Genomic DNA, 21915 nt, shown 5'->3' with positions numbered 1-21915 from the left:
AACCGTTTCTACTAAGTATCACAGGCCCCAGACTGTAAGTCTTTTTCATTTTCTCTATGCTGCTATACCAGTTTATTTTCAAAATAATACATTGGTTCCAGGCCAGCTAATAAAAATTTTATTGTTGGAGTTAGTTCCTGTACTATTGTTGACACTTGATAGATATTAATAAAATTGAGCTGAGTTCACAGGACTTTAGGAGTTAGAAAGGAAGACATTCTAAGATGGTTAACTTGAGTTCTGCGTTCTTTAAATTATTCCTTTACTTTTTAAAATGCTTGTGTTTTCTTGACTCATTATTTTTGGTTTGAGTATTCAGCAGCATCTTGTTTCAGAACTTATAATTTGATTAGATCAAATAAAAAATCACAGTTATTGGCCTAAAATGAAAATTTATTCAATTATACCCTTTTTTTCTTTTTTCTTTCTTTTCCTAAGACCTTACAGTATCTCCTGTGGGCCAGTGTGTGCATGGAGTCCTCAGTCCCACTCCTGTCTGTCAGGTATTTGACATGGAGAGTTACTCTTTACACTGCGGTCTGCCAGTGCTACTATGACTGCCATGCTGCTGTCCATGGAGAGGTATGCTACTTTTTAATTTAGAGGATTTCAGTATTTAGAATACAATGGATGCAGCATTTTCTTCTTTAGAAATCCTGCAAGAATGAAACAGACACAAACAAACAAACAAAACCCCCCAAACTGAAGTGAAGCAAAGCCAAACATCCCAGGCTAAATTTGCAGAAATTTGCTTGGCTTCTCCTTTCTGTTATCTCTTTGCTTTTCTTTCTTTTCTCTCCTTTATTCTCTACTCACTTCCACCTTCTTTGCTGCTCTTCTGAATAAGATTTCTGATATCTTTCCTTCCTCATTGTATTCTTGTATGCAATTTGCCTCCTTCCTTATTTAGTTTTATTTTTTTTTTACATTCAATATTATTTTGTATGAGGAAGGTACTGAAAATACCTGTATCAGAATTTTACTTTCCTTATTTTTAAGATTTATTATTTCATAAAGTGAGCATATCTGACAGTTTATTAACTTTAGATCTACATAATTTAGTGGTGCTTATAAGAAATGATAGACTGGATAGCTACTGTGATATAGAGAATATAGCCCAGAGTTTAATTCACCAACTAAGTCCAACATATGGGAAAATGAAACATAAATTTGATACATTTTAATCAAATGTCTTGATATTTTTTAAATCAGTACTCTCTTATTAATTGTGAATTAAATTTCTTTTAATTGCATATAGGCCTTTGCTCGGCGTGCTTTAGCTAAAATTGATGAATTAAGGCAACTGGAATTAATGAGCTCCTCACAACAACCAGAAACATCCAGGAGATATTATAGGGAGGCCACGATAAAGGTATGAAAATTTCACGAAATAAAAGAAATGTACTGCACTCTGTGATTGATGAGCTATTTTATATGAGTAGTTGCATCCCACTGTTACTTCACATATAATTCTTCTCTTTGAGGCAGATGGCAGTGATGATCTTCAAAAGAGCAGTATTTGAGTCCAGAAGAAGAAGCAAAAGTTTCTTTAGACCAAAGATAAGAATTAACCTAAAGGAGGTACAAACTGTAAGTAAGATGTCTTTTCTTTTTCAGACTCTCTTGGTGGTGTATTTGTGTTATATACCTCCGTATCTTAAGCTCCGCATGTCATTAGTATTCTCTGCAACCAATGGCAAATAAAGAGAAGAACGCCTTCCCAGTTTGGGCACGAGGTCACTTCATCCCTTTCCAAAGCTTTTGCACCTTTGCACAACCCCGGTTGTGTGACTTTAAAGGGCAAGAGGCTGAGGAAGATCCGGGGAGAGGGTCAGACTCCCAGGCCTCGGAGTGGTTCTGCAGAAGCTCTTGTCCTGGACTGCTCCTGTCAGCTTAGAAGGCTTGGAGGTTGGAGGGAGGGTGGAAGCGCCTCTTCTCCTCCGCTTCAGTTTCTCCTTTGGGAGTGTTTAGAAACTCGCGTAGCAACAGACAGCCCCCCTGTCTTAGAGACTTATCACAAGCCTCTATTTCCCACTGCAAGCAAGTTGTAATTATCAGGGGCCACTCATGACTGCTGCTCAAGGCCAGATTGAAGAGCCATCCTCGTTTAGAAAATTGCTGGTTATTCCATAGGAGGGGTTAGAAGAGAGCTTTGGAGGACCTCACACAGGCGGCAGTGCCCAGCATGGAACTGACAGCAGTTTCTGCTTCTCACATATCAAACCTGGTCACACGGCCCCTTCCAGCCACAAGCGTTTATGCTTGTGGGGTCCTCTGCCTTTTCTCCCTCCTGCCTTTTTCCTTCTCCCACTGCCTTCCCCTTTGTCTTTTGGCATTTCGGTATTCCTCAAGGCCAGTTCTGTATTTATTTGAAGCCTTCCCTGACTGTTTTGGTGGTCTTGAATTTTCTCGTGCGAGTTTCTTTGTAGGGACTGGAAATGGTGGGAAGGGGGAAGGCGATGAGCAGTTTCTGGCAGAAGAGTGGTAGGATCTCAGGGCCTGGAAGGGATTCTAGAAAACATGTGGTTCAATCCCTGTCTATACAGATGGGAAAATAAATCCCAAAGTATGTAAATTACTGGCTCAAGGTCACGAGGCCGCTGCTGACAGCACTGGGACCAGAACCCAGGTCTCTAATCCAGTACTTTCTCACCGCTGCAGTGACTGCTGTTCTCTTAAGACATTTCTTCTTGTGACATGTAGGAGTAGTTCTCCCTTTTTAAAAACTTTAAATAAATTAATATTTAAATCCAGATTTTATTTGGACATTGTAGCTGTCTAATGCTACTTGACCATGATATATTGATGACTGAGCCCAGAAGTACATTTCATATTGTCTTTTAAAATAATATCCCTTACCAACCAGTGAGGTGTATTGGGGGGGGGGGGCGCGGGTGGTATTACCAAATGATAATGAGCTTAAGGATAGATAACTTACCGGATGAGCTGCTGAGCTGCCTGCATCTGGTATTGTTAAGTAGTAATGCTATGGTGTTTGTAAGAGAGCAGGGGACAATTCTTTTTTTCTCAATATAATTTTTTTTCCCCCTCTGAGCAAACCAAATTTAAGTATTCAAAGCTTCAAGATTGTTAATAATTAGCATATTATTAGATCTCAATTTATAATCATCCTGGTATAAAAATAAAATATATTTTCAAAGAAAAATGTTTAAAATTCTAGATAACATTACATTTAAAATAATTTATTCCTGGTTTCCTTTAAGATAATTATTATATGTAAAGTTCTGGTGGTATATCTTTTTAGGAAAAAAACATAATTGTTTAATGGGTACTTTTTACCGAGAATAGTCAACATAACCTTTTTTATAAAGTCATAGTATATTACCTTAACATAGTTTGCATAATGTCCTGTTTTACGTGTACAAAATAATGGTATTATGTTTCCTATAAAAAGTAATTGCAATATGCATTACATTTATTTTATAAAACAGTTTTGAGCTTGTAAGTCAGTTAATAACTCACAGTAAATTATTTAGTCTTTCAAAGGATTCTTTTAAAGAACTACTAATTCAGAACTACTAATGATTGACTTTTTATTGATTCATTCAATAAATATGTTTTAAAGTACTTGCTGTGTAAATAAGATAGATAGAGGTTACATTCTAGTAGATAAGTTACATAATAAATAAAGTAATTGTAGTTTATCATAAGTATTATGGAGAAATAATGGTAGCGATTGAATGAGATACAGATAAAGCCCTTAGAATGTTCCTGGTACATAGTAGGTCCTCACTACATATTAGCTGTTGTCTTTATTTACTTATTTGCTTTAAACAAATTGATTTCTGAGAGAGGAAGGGCAAGGGAGAGAGGGATAAGAACATTGATAATGAGAGAGAATCATTGATCTGCTGCTTCCTGAATACTCCCTCCCTACTGAGGATCAAGCCTGCAATCTGGCATGTGCCCTGACTAGGAATCCAACTGTGACTTTCTTGATATATATTGCCAAATTAATTTCTAAACAGGAATTCTCCAGGGTGACAACCTGCATGTACCAATTTTGCCACAAGCTATTATCATTTTGATATTATCACTTTTTTTATAATTCAGTTTTATAAAATGGTTTTTAAAATTCTATTTTTTAGATTCACCTTTTCCTTATATTTGTGTTTACTCCTTGTTTTCTTTTTTTTTGGTGAATTATCTTTCAGTCTTTGAAAGATAATCTTATCTTTCTATTAGATATTTTAATTTAAAAAATATATTTAAATGAGCTCATTGTTTTTATAGATAATATTTTGCTTGTCATGCTTGACAGCCCATTTTCTATTACTTTTATTTTAAATCTTTTTTATAGATCTTTTTTTTAAAATATGTTTTTATTGAATTTTAGAGATAGAGGAAAAGAGAGGGATAGAGAGCTAGAAATATTGATGAAGGTGAACCAGCTGCCTCCCGCACATTCCTTACTGGGGATTGAGCCTGCAACCCAGGCATATGTCCTGACTGGGAATCAATCCCGTGACACTAGGTTCATACCTGCTGGGGAGAACTTCTAAATATTTATATTTTAAAATCCTTTACTTGGTATTCATATATGCTCTGATAAATATTCTATTCTTTTTGCTAATTTTCCTATAATATTAAAAATACACACACAAGTTCACTGAAATCTATTGGGGTTTTATTCCTGCTTTTGTTTTTTCTGTCTTTCTGACTTTTCCCCAAGAAGAGGAAAGTAACAAAGGAATCATGGGGGAAATGACAGTATGTTCTAACTTGACATGGATTCTAGGAAAACCAGCCAGAGCTGCTTTTCTTATTTCTTGGTAATCTAAATACAGAGAACAGGTAATTTGTCAGAGAGGATACAGCGTGGAGGCAAGCCATCTGCAAGAGGTGAAATCATCCTGGCTGATACAAAGCAGAGTGGCTCACACAGTCACTAGCTTAGTACACCGCTGGTTAATTCTTCTTTAGAGTTAACTAACATAAGGCCAGCTATTTATGCTATGAAATGTTGTTTCAAATTTGGGTTTGAGGACCCTACATCAGATTTTCCTGCAGTGCTTTGTCGGGGTGTTTCTCAGCACCTAGAAGGGCTTAGGAATCTGGAGAGGGGCTGCTAGTAAATTAATAAAGAGATTAGACATGAAATATAAATTTGGAATACATGGGGGAGCCAGAGGAAACCTAGCTTCAGTAACCAAGTTCTCTGAATCTCTGGACCCTTAGCTCTTTATTAACACAAATTTCCCTAAGGCAAAGCAGATATACATATCAAAGGTTAAGGTTTGGTATACAGTAGGCATTGTCAGGTTGGGGCAACTGCCCTTGGCTGCTCAGCTGTTTGGCCAGCAGCAGTAATAACATGTACATTGAAATGCCCTCAGCTGTCTGGCAACAGGCAATAATATATGCATCTTTTTCAGGTTTGGGGAAATGCTCTCAGCTATTCTAGCAGGCAACAATATGATTCAGCCCTGCTGAATATGGAAGTCCTTCAATCTTTTGAGGACTTCTTGCATTTATTATGACATGCTGGAATTAGCTTCCAGCACTGCTTATTAAAATGTCCCACACAGGCCCCCTGAACCTCGGAGATGTGGTCTGTGAATCTCAAAGCACTCCTGAGAGATTCTTAGGCAACCGAAGTTTGAATATCAGTTCCTAAAGGCTGTGGTTAAGGTACCACAAAGCATAGAGATTGACGTTGCCCTAATAAAAAGACAGTGATACAGAGCCATTTTAATGCTGCTTGGGAATGCAAACATATAAAGAAATAGCAAAGTCTTTGATGTAATGGCAACATGACATAAACCTTAATGGAGTCTGGAGTAACACCTCAAAAGAGGAAAATCATAAAAGCAGCCATCTCATTGACAGGCCAACCATTCTTCTTTTATCATTAATTAAGCATAGTTTACTTATCTTTGCCTAATGATATCAGACATTATAGAACTTTTAAAAAATGGGCTGTATTTTTTTTTATTACAGTTGCCTTGGCCACGCACTATCACAGAACGGTTGTTGGATGAGATGTTTGATAGCACTGCATCCCGGTTTCTGGCTGTCTTGGAAGCTCTTTCTGATTCAAATAGGCGGACACTGCAAACTGGACCTATTGTTACAGATGAAATAGAAATTCGTGATGTTGTCTCAGAACTGTTTATAGCAGGACGGGAACTTCTAATAAGTAAATAAGTTGTTAAGATAATATTTTATTGTAGCACAGGAGTAAGAGCAGTTTTTGGTGTGTTAGTTCACACATAAGTTCATACACAATTTTTATTGACCTTGAAAATTCAGCAAACTTGTTAAACTCAATGGGTAGTTCAAATAACTTCGTAGGTTTTCTTTTAGATTGTTTTATATATGCATTCTGTCAATAATGTCAATTGTATTTCTTTCTAATTGTTAAGGTTTTTTATTTTTTCTTATATTCCTTGATTTATTATGCTGGATAGGAAAGTGGTAATAGCATTTGCCCTAGCTGGTGTGGCATAGTTTGGTTGGAGCAAATATATTAAGGTTTTCTCCCCATCTTTACTTTCCCTTTCTGACTGCTGCTTCCCCCCACCCCCCACCCCCGCAATGCCTTTGATGGTAATAGATTGGGTGGTGATATAATTTGCCATCCAAACTGTTTTTTATTATTTCTTTTTTTAATTAAAAAATTTAAATGCTGACATTATTGCAGACTTTACCCATCCCCCCTTCCACCTTTGCCCACCTCCAACTACCCCTGCCTCCCACTATTTAGGCCTTTACCACACTATTGTCTGTGTCCATGGGATATGCTTATATGTTCTTTAGCTAATCCCTTCAACTTCTTTATCTAATCACCCTTCCTCCCTATTCCCTTGGGCACTGTCCATCAGTCTGTTCTATGTATCCATGCTTTGTTTCCATTTTGTTTGTCAGTTTATTTTCTTCATTAGATTCCACATATTAAGGAGATCATATTCAATTTGCCTTTCTCTGATTGGCTGATTTCACTTAGCATAATACTCTCCAGGTCCAGGGTAAGAGTTCCTTTTTTTTCGATTATCTATGGCATAGACTGCACATGTGTCAAACACAAGGCCCGCGGGCCAAATCCGTCCCGCCAGGCCTTGCAATGTGGCCCACACTGCGCTGTCATCACTGCACTCCGCTGCGTTTCCATCACAATGACAGTTTATGACTGTTCAGTAAACCATTCGGCCCGCGATTTAGGCTGGATTTTAGATTTTGGCCCCTTCTCTGATTGAGTTCGACACCCCTAGCGTAGAGTGTAAGCTCTGTGAAGGCCTGAATTGTGTTTTTTTTTTCTTCTTCTTCCCCATTGTCTCCTTAGTGCCAGACCATGTTTGATAGTTAATATTTAGTAAATACTTACTTGTATGAATGACATTCCAATCTCTCTCCTTTCTTAGTGTCAAACACTGCTATGGATGGAATGCTTGGCTTTCCAAAAGTTTCCCTTCTGCAACTTATTATAGAAAGAAAAAATATTATTTCTATGGATGCTGCTGTAAAATTTATAAAATTAGCTTTTAACTATGAGGAATGGAGTTTATTTGAATCAGCAGCTGGACAGCTTATTGATTTTCTCCAGGTAATATGTGCAAAATCATTCATTTGCTTTTATATTGTTAAGATGACATTGAGTTGCTAATTACTGTGTGTGTGGGGGGGCGTTTATACTTCACTTAGACACTGGATGACCCAGAGTCAAAGAAAGCAGAGAAGGACTTAACTCTTCTTTTTGCAATGGAACCTCTAGTCAATGTAAAAAAGAACAAAGGTTTGGTCTACCCTTTGGAAAACTACAAAGAAGGACAGGCAGCCTATTATGCTAAAAAAAATTTTCCTGGTGAGTATTTATTTGCCTTTTTGAAAATTAAGATAATTTTATCTGATAAAACATGCACTTTAAGAGTGAGGTGAGAGAATGTTCAAGGCAGAAGGAGTAGGAGGTACAAAGGTCCTGAGGTGAGACTGTGCTTGGTTGTTGAAGGAATAGCACGGAGGTAGGTATGACTGGAGTGCACTGGTGGTGGCTGTGGAATTTGAGAATGTGAGGAGATGAGGTCAGAGGCATAGCTGGGTGCCAGATCTTGCAGCATCTTAGGCCTTGTAAGGATGGTGGATTTTATTCTGAGTGGTGGGTTTTGAGTAGCAGACGAGGTTTTACTTAGCAATTACCTTGGTTGGTAGGTGAGAGATGAGTAGGGCAGTAAAGCAAAAACCATTTGTTTGGTAAGGGAAATATACCTGCAGAATTTTCCAGCAATAAAAGTTATCCTGTCTAATAGTAGAGTAATATACAAATTAACCATCACTCCACAACAAAAATGGCGGCCCCCATAGCCGCAAGATGGTGTGTCTGGCCTGTCCGCGGGATCCACCTCCTGCTCCACCACTGCTGCAGTGCCTGGGCCTGTCAGCTCTGCTGAGGTTGTGGGGGACCAAGCAGTGAGGCTTGATCCGCTCCCAGACATGGCAGACAGAGCCTGGACAGCAGGGCATGGAGGCTTCCTTAGTGCAGTGGCAGTGGGGGAAGACCTAGGTCCTGCAAACAGAGCCTGGACAGCAGGGCTTGGGTGCTTCCTTAGAGCCGAGGCAGCGGGAATACCCCCAGGCCCAGGAGACAGAGCCCAGACAGTAGGGCTTGGGAGCTTCCTTAGTGCTGCAGTGGTGGGGAAGTCCCCAGACATGGCAGATAGAGCCCAGAGAGCAAGGTTTGGGGGCTTCCTTAGCAAGGTGGCAGCAGGAACACACCCAGGCCCCACAGATAGAGCCAGGACAACAGGGCATGGGGGCTTCCTTAGTGTGTTGGTGTTGGCGAAGCCTCCAGGCCTGGCAGACAGAGCACACTGCAGGGCATCAGGGCTTCCTTTGCATGGCACATGGTGAGGCAGGCAGAGAGGAGAGAGCAGGGTATGGGAGCTTCATCTCCATGGCTGCAGTGAAACCTTCAGGCCCCGCAGAGAGCAGAGAACCACAGAGAATGGGCCTAAGCCATCAGTAGGATATCCCCCGAGAGCTCCTGGATTGTAGAGGGTGCAGGTTGGGTTGAAGGACCCCTGTGCACAAATTTCGTGCACCGGGCCTCTAGTTGTTTAAATAATTGAAAATCTGCAGCCTCTATTTTTTAGACCAGTGGTTGGCAAACTCATTAGTCAACAGAGCCAAATATCAACAGTACAATGATTGAAATTTCTTTTGAGAGCCAAATTTTTTAAACTTCCTCTAACTCCACTTCTTCAAAATAGACTCACCCAGGCTGTGGTATTTTGTGGACTCAAGGGGCCAAAGAGCCACATGTGGCTCACGAGCTGCAGTTTGCCTATCACAGTTTTAGTCCAATGAGAATTATTTAATCTGATTTTTATGGTTTATCATGTTCTTAAGACATTGTTTGGCTGCTCAATTGTAGTAAATAATTTGTACTGAGTAATGGTACACATTTTTTTCCAGTAGTTTCTGAATAGATATTTTTGTTATTTTTATTTCAATTACCATATTTCATATATGTTTTAATATTACAAACTTCTTTACTTCCATAGTGGCCATACAGATTGTAGATTCATAATAATGATGATGATGATGATGATAACAGTCAATTTTAATCAAATAACAGCCAAGTTCAGTTAGTTTTCATATAGAAGCATCTGAAGTTTCTTACTGACATAGTATTTGCCTGGATATCAGTTGTATCATTTTTGTAGAATTTCTATGTTTCTGTGCTTTTCTATTTGAAATTTTGTAACTGATTTCTGTTTTATTTTCCTTTACTTTATGAATTGAGATTCTTGTATGAAGAATTATGGATATTCAGAAGATATTTTTCAATTAGCAGCAGTCTTGTATTCCTGTGTCTGCAACTGTTCCCAGGTGAAATAGCTATTTGGGTAATTTTTAATTGTATCAAAGGAGGCCATTATATCTAATTTAAAGTGAGAGTTAAATCTCCCAGGAATTGAATCTTTCCAAAATTCTATATATTTTAAAAAAATTTAAATATATATTTTTTTATTGATTTTTTACAGAGAGGAAGGGAGAGGAATAGAGAGTTAGAAACATCGATGAGAGAGGAACATCAATCAGCTGCCTCCTGCACATCCCCTACTGGGGATGTGCCCGCAACCAAGGTACATGCCCTTGACTGGAACCTAACCCGGGACCTTTCAGTCTGCAGGCCGATTCTCAATCCACTGAACCAAACCAGCTAGGGCAATTTTAAATCTTTATAATAATATTTTTATCCTGACATAATTTTAAGTCTCTTTTTATTATAGTCACCATTTTGGATGTCAACCTGTTTTTTTGGGAAGTTTTTAGGTTGCCTATATTCTATATAATCCTATATAATAAAAGACAATATGCAAATCGACCAAACAGGGGAAGGACCAGTCACTATGATGTGCACTGATCACCATGGGGGCTGACGCTCAACACTGGAGCTGCCCCCTGGTGGGGAGTGCTGCTCAGCCAGAAGCCTGGCTTACAGCTGGCGAGTGCAGTGGCAGTGGCGGGAGCCTCTCCCACCTCTGCAGCAGTCCGACATCCCCTGAGGGCTCTGGGACTGCGAGAGGGCACAGGCTGGGCTGAGGAACCCCCGCTTCCTAGTGCACGGATTTCGTGTATCAGGCCTCTGGTTTCTAATAATGAAGGAAACTAGTGTTTTTAATGAAGAGTTAATGTTCTTGGTGACACACTGCTTTTCAGTCCTTAAGTACAAAGCCTGATTATCATCTGGAATCACTTTGCACACCATGGCCAGTGTTTAGAAATGACCTATTCATGGGTAGGAATATTTAAATAAAAATAGTACAATACTGGTTTTAACACTGAATTCCAGGATCTCAGGCTTTCTCTGAGGTTCATCGGGAGCCCAGATTTGGGTAGTAATATCATGGCCTGTTTAATTAGTTGAGATTCTGATGGAATTTTATTTGGAAAATTTGCTTTTACTGTTATAGGAAGGTCTGAAAACCACAATTACAGAACATTTTATTAACTTTTGTTCAAGTAAGTGAAAGAGTGAGGGACTTGAGATGATCTATTGTTACAGTATTTTCTATTTCTTTTGGGTCTATTAGATTAGGTTATAACTTGCAACCGTTTATTTAATTTTTGAAAGAAAGATATTTGGTAGCAAATATGAAGATTATAGTGAGAGAGCTAAGCCCAAAAGTTTTAAACAAGGCTGAAAAGAATAAGGACTTTTTTTTTTTTTTTAAATCTGTCTGCTTTTTAAAAATCATGCCCATTTTAGTTCAGTTCAGTTCAATTCAATAAACACTTATTTATCCTTGTTATGTTCCCAGCACTGTTCTAAGGCGATACATATACAGATTAATCTTAAAGTTTCCCCAAAGGAGCTCAGTTTTGTGTTTTAATCATAAACTCATTATCTTTGTAGTTCAGATATAATAAGTATGTAATATTTTGTTTAATTTCTTCATGTCTCTTTTGCCTGGTCTATATACTTTCCCACCTCCCATTCTCTCTCCTCTTACTAGTTAACCACACCCCATTTTATTATTATTATTATTATTATTATTATTATATGGGAATTTAAAAAAAATATATGTATATGTATATATATATAAACATCTCAAATTTGGTTTCTGTACTTGCTAAAAATGTTTGAGACTTCTTTTTAGAGAGACAGAAATAGCCTAGCACATTCGTTAAGACTGAGGTCCCTAGAACTAGACTGTATGGGTTTGAATCCCAGCTCTGCTACTTTCTATTCATTTCATCCTGGAAAGTACAGTCAATCTTCTTTGCTTCAGTTTGCTCCTCTGAAAAGTAGGGATGATAGTAAAGTGGGATAATGAGATTGCTGTGAGGATGAAATGATTTGGTATATGCTTTAGTTTGTTCAGGCTGCTATAACAAAAAATGCCATAGACTAACCAGCTTAAACAACAAACATTTATTTTCTACAATTTTGGAGGCTGAGAAATTCAAGATTAAGGCACTGGCAGACTTGGTGTCTGGTGAGGACTCACCTTCTGGTTCATAGATGGCTGTCTTCTCCCTGTGACCTCGCATTCATGAGGGCTTCCCCCTTATGCCTCATTCCTTCCTAAACCACTTCCCAACGAGATTACATTGAGGGTTAGGATTTCAACACATTCAACCTCATCTATATATCTTATTATTCCTGACAATTTACTTTCTCATTTTTATTTTCAGGATGTTCAGCCTGATAAAGAAATTGTGGTGGACATGATAATGTTCTTATGGCAGAGATGCAAATTAGGAATTCAGCGGCTCAATATATCCAGAAACGACTATAGAAAATATACCCAGAAAATCAGCACTAACAAAGTATTTATTTTTTCCCTTTCACATGTTTTTTATTATTGCTAATTTAAATTGTGATAGTTAAATTGTTCCTGTTTTTCTACCTGCATAACTACTATTTTGTAAATATATTGCTGAGTGAGCTTTTCTTTTATGTGTGTTCACTGTACTTCTGTCCCAGTTTAGCTTTGGGGACTGGGGGCATGTTTCAGGTTTTTAAGGGAGGAATAAGTATGTTTCTAAGGTCAAATGAGTTTAGGTAAATTTACTAACTTTAATCTTAGAAAATCAAATAACTAAGGAGTTATATTTATTTCTGCAATAATATATTTAGAATACTAGTAAATAAAGAGATACCAGTAAATAAATAAAATATTTTAAAATAAATAAAATGCCAGTAAATAAATAAAATACCCGTAAATAAAGAAATACCAGTAAATAAATAAAAATTTCTCCTGCATTTCCAGAGTATCATATTGTGTGTGTGTGTGTATATATATATATATATATATATATATACATATATATATATATAAAATATATTTTATTGATTTTTTTACAGAGAGAAAAGAAACATCGATGAGAGAGAGACATTGATCAGCTGCCTCTTGCACACTCCCTAATGGGGATGTGCCTGCAACCCAGGTGCATGCCCTTGACCGGAATAGAACCTGGGACCTTTCAGTCCGCAGGCCGATGCTCTATCCACAGAGCCAAACTAGTTTCTGCCAGGAGAAAATATTTTAACAATAACAGTCTCCTGGGATTCTGAGGCTTGCTGAGATTAGCTACATTAGGATACCTGGGCATGATTTTATCAGATGCTCTGATGAAGTAATGATCTGGGTGCATAAATAGTATTTCCTTGTTCTTCAAGTGTGATGGCTTATTTTGTGCTAAGCTTTGGATTTTATAGGCTTGAAAGACTGTGTTCAAGGGGCATGCCATGAAACTCGAAATATTTTAGAGGACTTTGATATTGAGCATAACAGCTCCTTTTAGGAAGGGGAATCAGAGTTTTGAAGATAATCTTCACTGATACATAAAATATTCACTGATAAATGAAAATAACATGATAAATTTTCCTTATGGTTATAGATATGCAGACCAGAAGCTTAAGTGGATCTTCTTTATAAATTTACATAAATATATTGATTGTATATATAAAAGCCTAAGCTACTGTTAAGATTGGATGACCTGACAATTGGCCAGTAACTGTGATACACACTGACCACCAGGGGGCAGACACTCAATTTCTTGTGGTTCCTCCCACAACTAGCCAACTTCCTGTGGTCTCTCCCCCTGGCCAGCTGGCCCTGATTGGGACTGGGCAAAAAAGCCCTGATCTCTGGCCAGGCCAAAGGACCCCATCTGTGCATGAATTTGTGCTGGGCCTCTAGTTAAAAATAATTTTATTAGGGTCATTGAATTTTATATTGTTTAGTAGAGGCCTGGTGCACAAAATTCATGTATGAGGAGGGTCCCTCAGCCCAGCCTGCACCCTCTTCAATCTGGGCCCAAGGATCAGGCCTAAAATGGCAGTCGGACATTCTTCTCACAATCCTGGACCACTGGCTCTTAATTGCTCACTTGTCTGCCTGCCTGGTTGCCCCTAACTGCCCCCCCACTTGCTGGCCTGATCACTCCTCACTGCCTCTGTATGCCAGCCTGGTCATCCCTTTCTGCCCCCTCTGCCAGCCTGGTTGCCCCTAACTGCCCCCCTGCTGGCCTGATTGCCCCCAACTGCCTTCTTACCAATCTAGTCACCCTTCACTGCCTGCCCCCCTGCCAGCCTAATCATCTTCAATTGCCCACCCTGCTAGCCTGGTCGCTCCTCACAGCACCCCTCCCCCCACACTGGCCTGGTTGCCCCATGCAGCCTGCTTGTTCAGTTGTTTGGTTGTTCCTCACTAACCCCCCTGCCAGCCTATTCATAGGCAGCCATCTTGTGAGGGCACGATGGTCAATTTGCATATTACCTCTTTATTATATAAAATAATTAAGATGCACTAATACAGAGGGATACTATATATAACATTTTAATATAATTAGTAGATGAGGACTTCAAGGAAGTTTTAGGTTTTGAACAGTGTGACTCTTTCTATAATATAATATACTTTAATTTGATTTTGTTGTATATTTTCTCTTTTCAGTGGATTTATCTTCTGTGGCAAATAAATGAACTAATTCACTGCTACAAAATGGAAGACTTTGACATTGTAGTAGTGGCAGAGGTCACATTACGATTAAGTGAAATATTGGAGAATTTAGGAAACCCGAAAAGAACATTTAAAAGAACTCTAGGTAGAATATCGAATAAAAAGGATGAATTATATATTAATGTATATATACACATATGAGTATATAGGTACAAATTGGAATACAGGATAAATTTTTTTTTAATGGAAACTAGACATTTCAATATTGTGCTTCATCAAAGATGATTTATAAACAGAGAACGATATAAGTTTAACCAAGTGGATATTAAAAATAGTTATATTCTGTATGAATCAATGGCAGATGAAACTCTTACAGTAATATTTCTTCTCCATTCTTCATCACCACCTGCTCCCCCCTTCCTCCTTTATGTTCTTTTCTCCTTTCATTCTGTTTTATACTTCCTGCTCTTCCATTTCCTGATGAGAATGTGTGTTTTTTGAAGAGAGCATGTTTTAGTCACCATGTTATTCTTGGTTCCTACCACAAGTTTCCAGCTCTGCCTGTCCTCTGTTGCTAAACATGGCTTTGCAGGTGGAGTTTTAGAGCCATGGTTCTCACACTTTGATTGGTATCAGTATCACTTGGGAATTTGTTAAAACTGTAAGGCCCAGGCCATATTCCACTTCAACTACCCTGGACCTTTCTAGTGTTTATTGGCTTACCAGGTGATTTTGGTATGTGTTAAAGTTTGAGAACCACTCGTTAGAGGTGTCTAGCTAACACAAGCCATGGCCTGAAGTCACATTTTTTTGAAATGTCCTGTTTAAAATTTTTTTTGTGTGTGTAAAACTTGTATTAAGCAGAATTTCAAATATAAAATAGATGAAATAAATCACCATGTATGCATCATCCAGTACTAATAATTATCAACATCTTGTCAATCTTATTTCATCTCTCTCTGCAACACTTTCTTTTTTCCTGAGGTGTTTTAAAATAAACATCATGTTATTCCTCCAACAAATACCTCTTTCTCTCTTTTTCTCTCTCTCTCACTCTGTCTCTCTCTCTTTCTCCCCCCCACCCCCCGCCCCATTGGTCCACAATGCCAATATTATTATACCTTACATGATCTGTGAAAATTCCCATTTCTGATTGTAGTAAAAAAAACCATAACTTATTTGACTGTTACAATATTTTAAAAAACACCAGCAGTCTTTTTTTTTGTTAACAGCTTAACATTATTAATATCTAACAGACCTTTGTATCTACACATGATGCACACTTTATATTTAGAATAAAAACTACTTTATACCTTACAGTTTAAAATGAAATTCAGGAAACTGTTATCATTTTAGACTATCATTGTTTTTTTTCCCAATCAAAATTCAAATAAGTCTCTCTCTCTCTCTTTTCAGAAGTAACTGTAAGTAAAGGACCTAGTGAATTATTTGGGACTCCAAGCGAGCGCCGGGAAATTCTTCCAATATTACAGGTCTTACAAAATATATTCTAAAATAGTTAAAAACATGAATGTTAATTTTTGAATAATATTAACTTTGTAAATATATAATGGTTAATGATAAAGGTAATTTTGAATATTTAAACTTTGACAATTTATGGTTTCTACATACATTTAGAACTACAAGGCCATTTTCCTACCTTTTGCTGTAGAATTTTTGAGTTCTTTACACTGTATTGTGTCTTGTGAAGAGAGCTAGATTTAAGAAATCTTAAAAAGAGATTATTTTAACTGTATTAAGAGATTGAGGAGGCCTAATAACTGTCTGCCAGTGCTGTTTTCAGGGATTATTTATAGTGCTTCCTGTTTTCCATTCTAGACATACTGAAACATAAATTCAGGTGTGAGGTTTTTAAAAATTCTTAATTCAGATATGTTCCTCTTAAAAGTTCCAAGGTGGATTCTTAAGACACAAGAATTTGAGAATCACTGGGTTAGTGGGCTGGCTCTCACTCTCTAAGACCTCATTGGCAGAGATGGGAATGCTAGTGGAAATTTTGAAGTGCTGGTTTTGGCTTGTGATGGAAAATTTCTGGCAACTATTGCCACTAAATGAAATGGGTTTCTTAGGAGGTGTTCAATTTCCCACAGCAACAACAACAAAAAAACTAAACATCACTTATGAACTGTTGCTGTTATTTAAGTTATAAAAATGTGCTCTGTCCTTGCGATGATTTACTGTTATATGATGGGAAATTGTCAAAATCAATATACAAGTCTGATGTCAACAGTGTAAATGGCATCCCCTAAAATTGTGCAATATACAACATTCCCAGCTACACTGGGGCACATGGTTGAAGCAGTAGAGGTGATTCATTGGTGTGGTCAAGGGCACACTCAGTGTTGGGAGACCTGAAGTTAAGTCCGACTCTGAAATTGATTGTTTGTGTGATCTTGAATAAATAATTTTATCTCTTTTAATGCTAGTATACTTATCTGTAAAATTCTGGTACTACTTAAGTTGTATAATTTAAACAAAATATTGGTAACCCTGTGGAAATAGTACCTGGCATATGGTAGCTCTTCAGCTTTTCCCTTATGTTTTTTTTAAAAATATATTTTATTTATTTTTCACAGAGAGGAAGAGAGAGGGATAGAGAGTTAGAAACATCGATGACAGAGAATCATCGATCAGCTGCCTCTTGCACACCCCCTACTGGGGATGTGCCCGCAACCAAGGTACATGCCCTTGCCCGGAATCGAACCCGGGACCTTTCAGTCCACAGGCCGACGCTCTATCCACTGAGCCAAACCGGTCTCGGCAGCTTTTCCCTTATGTTTCATATAGAGCACTGGATCTTAAACTAGGGTCTCAGCCCATGTGGGGGGAGTGAAGTGGAGAAAATGAGTGATAATTTATTGTCAGGACAGTGCAAAATCCATATGCTCACCTAGCAGAGTCTGTAAGAGAAATAAATGATGTATCTTGCATATATACCGGCAAGTATTTTAAAAATATGAACTGCTATTATAATTATGTAAAATACTATTTGAAAGTTATATTGAACATGTGACAACTATTTTTTCAACAAATGGATAATAAAATTATAACAACTACGGAGTATCTACCTCATAGGACTGTGGAAATTTAAAAGTTAATCTTATGTGAAGCATTAAGCTTAGTACCTAGAACATGTTTTAATTAAATGTTAGCTGTGGTGATGAAGATGATGATAATAAGATGGTGGTGGTGATGATGATAGAATGTGAGTGTGTGTGGGGGGTCTTTGAAATTCTTTGATGGTAAAAAGATATCCTTAGAGATTTGGGTTTCTTGAAAAGCAGCAAACTAGGCGATCAGAAAACACTCTTGGTGCAAAAAACACCTAGAAGTTATAGACAGAATTGAACAAGTATTCTCAAGTACATTGCATAGTTCCCTAGACAGTAAGGTAAATCCCAGGGGTCAAAATAGAAAGGGGAACTGAAAACCAGAAAAACTTTTTATAAGTAGATGCTGCAGTAGGTTGATGGGCTCAGTTACATGCTTAGATAACAGCCATCCTGGGACAAGAGACGAGGCTTGGGCACAGAAAGATGAAGGCTTGGAACTGAGACTCACACATCGAGTTAGAATTTACAAAAGACTACATCTTAGGAAAAAATCTGGCTATTTGTGTAGGGAGGTATCTCAGTGGGTATTGAGAAGAGGAGTAGATGAGAGAAAGTCTCTAATGATTTATAATTTTGGGCTTGTCCTCAATTAGGTCTATTATTTGAGTTTATACTATTTGAGATTCTCAAAAACTCCATGAGACCATGATTCTTTTTATTATTATTATTATGAATTCTTTTTCGTTGGTGCACACACATGTAGTTCAAGTGCTGGACATTAAACCCATCCTGTGGCATGACATTGTCACACAAAATATAATAATCACAATAACTGGAACACGGATTCTTGGTTGAGCCAGATTTCTATAAAAAGGGTACTGTGGACAGCACTTCCATCTCTTGAATTTAACCTTTCTTGTGAGCCTGTGGTTCTTGTATCTCCATTCAAGAAGGGGAGGGGCATATATTACATATCTTGAATGGATATATTTAACCAAATTGTGTATATTTTAGGAATGCAAGGATGATTTAACATTAGAAAATATATAACACAATACATCACATTAGCAGATAAAAGGGAAAAAAAAGTATGCATCCCACTAGTTAAAGAGATGTAATAAAAGCATTTGACAAAATACAATCAGAATTCTGAAAACCATGAAAGGAAGCTATGTACATGTTTGTGAAATCTAATTTGTATTTGGGAAAAAAGGATGAGATGTATTCATTACTTTACCTTTATTAATAATACTCCATATTTAATCAAAAGGCAAATATACTTAATAATAACTATAATACTGTTGATATTGGATAGACTATTTAATTTGTTGCTTGGTTTTGAATTATTGCTAAAAGAAGTTTAGAAATGTTGCATATGAATTTTTCTCAACTTTTCTTTTTCTTTTTTATTTATAAAACCACTTTAGAAAAAACCCTTGGAACAGTTATATTTGGCTTATGAACTTCTTGACAAAGCAATCCGTGCAATAAATGTCAATTGCATGTTAGCTACTTTGCCAAATGGATTATCAGTGTTTGATCATTGCTATATCAAGGTAAGAATGGGAAACTCATAGATTTAAGTTTTACTTAACTGGGATGAGGGCTGGCCTTGCAAATAGATAAGAAAGCATGATTTGTGGTGGCTTCCCTTTCATAAGCCAGGAACATATTCAATCCCCTCATCCCAGAAGAAATCAAGAAGAGTGAGGAGTCTTTGTATTTGTCATTAAAGATGAATTTATAAGCCAGAGTGTAATGGGTTGAGAATGAGGAGGACTTAATGGCTAGGAGTAAAATAACTTGCGTGCTCATAGGGTAGAACTATTATTAGTATGTTTTTGTCACTATGTTTCTTTTTTATTTTTACTTCAACTCTATCAAAGTACACCCAGGATACAGATGGAGACATTGCCAAACCAATCACACCAAATAATTTCATCATGGATTTACATCTTGAATTAATTCAAGCTCAGCATCAAATAGCTGTTGTGCTTCTTGACCAACTGGACGGTATAGTCATCAAAGCAAACAGTTTGTTCTGAATCAGTTTTAAGCTAAGTTTAAAATTAAAATTGGTAAATTATGTTCTTGTCAACTGGGTATTTATTATTTTGTTTTTTCTTACTTCTCCAGTAAATATCAATAGATAGCTTTTATTATTCTTTACACCTTGCATAGCTAATAAGCTAGTAAACTTATAAAAATTGTTTATTTGAGCTATTGTAAATTATTGGTATTTTATGAAATCAATGAAATGACCATTTATTGAGTGCCTACCAAAATCCAAGAATCATGATAGGCTTGTCACATATGAGACACCCAGCCTCTACTTTTGAGCTTATAGATAAGCCAGTTACAATGAGGGCGATTACTAAATGTGATAGAAGTGGGTTCAAAGTTTTAGTTGTGGGCACACAAAAGATGAGTATCCATGTGGAATAAGAAAGTCAGGGATGACTACCTAGGAAGCTAGTAAATACTAGTTTTATGAAGAAGATTGAAAGGAGGCCACAATTTTGGAGAGAGAAAGTAATCTTGAGCAAGGTGGAAGCAAGCAGTTGTAAGGAGCAATTCTAGGAATGACTGGAATTCTCATGGCTGGATAAAGCGCACAGGGAATAACAGATATGTCTAGGGAGGTAGATCACAGATAGGTCTTGAAGGGCTAATGGGTTTATACTTTACCCTGAAAGATAATGAAAAACTGAGAAAGACATCTCCGACAGAGGACAGGTGATTTGAATTTAAGTTGTTTTGACAAGAATAGCTTTAAGAAAATGTGCCAGCAATAATACAAATAACGTGTTTACTTGAGTCTCAAAATAAGATTTAGTACCATTAGGCCTAGAAACTCTTCTGTTTAGGATTAAATTTTGATAAAGCCATCTTACTCTTGATATGATTATATAGCCACTATTAATATAACTACCTTTCTCCATTTTAACTTATTGAGTAATTAAAGATAGAACTAAGTGTTGTAGCCTATTATGACTTCTGATCTCTGTCTAAAGCATTCAGAAGCATATCATACATACAGCTAAATAGTATATTAGATCTTTTTATCAATATTAAAGATGATTTTATTTATATGAAATAGAAAAAGCATATTTTTGAGTTAGAAGTAATTTGAAAATTCTTATGTCCTTACATAAACTGTGGCAAATATAAGATCAGTAAAACTGCACTATAGTATATTTGTTTGAATTTTTATCTTTTGATGGATAAAAATAACATAGTGTTTTACAAATAGATAACTATTCTTCAGCTAGAGGCCTGGTGCATGAAATTTGTGCACGGGGGTGAAATGGGGGGTGGAGGGTGTTCCTCAGCTCAGCCTGCACCCTCTCCAATCTGGGATCCCTCTCACAATCCAGGACTGCTGGCTCCCAAATGCTCACCTGCCTGCCTTCCTGATTGCCCCTAATCACTTCTGCCTGCCAGCCTGATCATCCACTAACTACTCCCCTCCAGCCTGATTGATGCCTAACTGCTCCCCTGAGAGCCTGTTTGCCCCTAACTGCCTTCCCCTGCAGGCCTGGTCACCCCTAACTGTCCTCCCCTGCAGGCTTGATTGCCCACAACTACCCTCCCTTATAGGCCTGGTCCCTCCAAACTGCCCTTCCCTTTTGGCCATCTTGTGGAGGCCATCTTGTGCATTGGAGTGATAATCAATTTGCATATTACTCTTTTATTAGATAGGATAGAGGCCTGGTGCATGGGTGGGGGCTGTCTAGTTTTCCCTTGGGGTGTGGGCAGCCTGGGTAAGGGGGCTGTGGTGGTTTGCAGGCTGGCCATGCCCCCAAACGACCCAAGCAGAGAGGTCCTGGTACCTGGGATTTATTTATCTTCTATAATTGAAACTTCATAGCCTTGAGTGGAGGCCAAGGCTGGCTAGGAAGCTTGGCTTCCTCCATCACTGGGGGAAACCCAAGCCTCCTGCTCTCTCCAGCTCTGTGGTCGCCACCATTTTTGTTGGGATTTATTTATCCTCTATAATTGAAACTTTGTAGCCTTAGGCAGAGGACAGGGCTGGCCAGAGTGGGCAGAAAGCTTGGCTTCCTCCATCGCTGGGGAAACCCAAGCCTCCCTCCTGTTTTCTATGTCTGCAGCCATCTTGGTTTGGTTAATTTGCATGCTTGCTCCTGATTGGATTGTGGGCATGGCTTGTCCGTGTAGTGGAGGTATGGTCAATTTACATGTTTCTTTTTTATTAATGTAGATGTTTAGAAAATATTTCCTTTCTTGAATATGAGCTTAATTATAATGGCAGTCTCCTTCTTCCTCTTCAGTTTTTCAGATTCCAACCGTTAGCAAAAATATATCTACCAAAATTCCAGAAAAACTAAAACAACCTGAACACATTGATTGTTTTACAGGTAATTAAAACTGGGATGACCTGTCTTTCCAAA

The 21915-nt window shown here is 37.7% G+C and overlaps 1 protein-coding gene across 1 annotated transcript in view; it reads left to right on the top strand.

Moving 5' to 3' along the window:
* The window catches only part of CFAP54 (cilia and flagella associated protein 54), a 243255-nt gene that overhangs the window by 28953 nt on the left and 192387 nt on the right, over window positions 1–21915 (top strand). The window contains exons 6-18 of the mRNA XM_045587640.1: window positions 439–582; window positions 1259–1372; window positions 1489–1590; window positions 5962–6160; window positions 7383–7564; window positions 7663–7822; window positions 9761–9846; window positions 12160–12294; window positions 14424–14574; window positions 15846–15922; window positions 18931–19059; window positions 19390–19516; window positions 21796–21882. Coding sequence (XP_045443596.1) covers window positions 439–582; window positions 1259–1372; window positions 1489–1590; window positions 5962–6160; window positions 7383–7564; window positions 7663–7822; window positions 9761–9846; window positions 12160–12294; window positions 14424–14574; window positions 15846–15922; window positions 18931–19059; window positions 19390–19516; window positions 21796–21882 — 1693 coding nt within the window. The remainder of the gene's footprint in view (window positions 1–438; window positions 583–1258; window positions 1373–1488; window positions 1591–5961; window positions 6161–7382; window positions 7565–7662; window positions 7823–9760; window positions 9847–12159; window positions 12295–14423; window positions 14575–15845; window positions 15923–18930; window positions 19060–19389; window positions 19517–21795; window positions 21883–21915) is intronic.

This window comes from Pipistrellus kuhlii, unplaced genomic scaffold (assembly GCF_014108245.1).
Source record: "Pipistrellus kuhlii isolate mPipKuh1 unplaced genomic scaffold, mPipKuh1.p scaffold_m20_p_3, whole genome shotgun sequence".
Classification (NCBI taxonomy): Eukaryota; Metazoa; Chordata; class Mammalia; order Chiroptera; family Vespertilionidae; genus Pipistrellus; species Pipistrellus kuhlii.
This window is presented reverse-complemented; position numbering and strand designations above follow the sequence as displayed.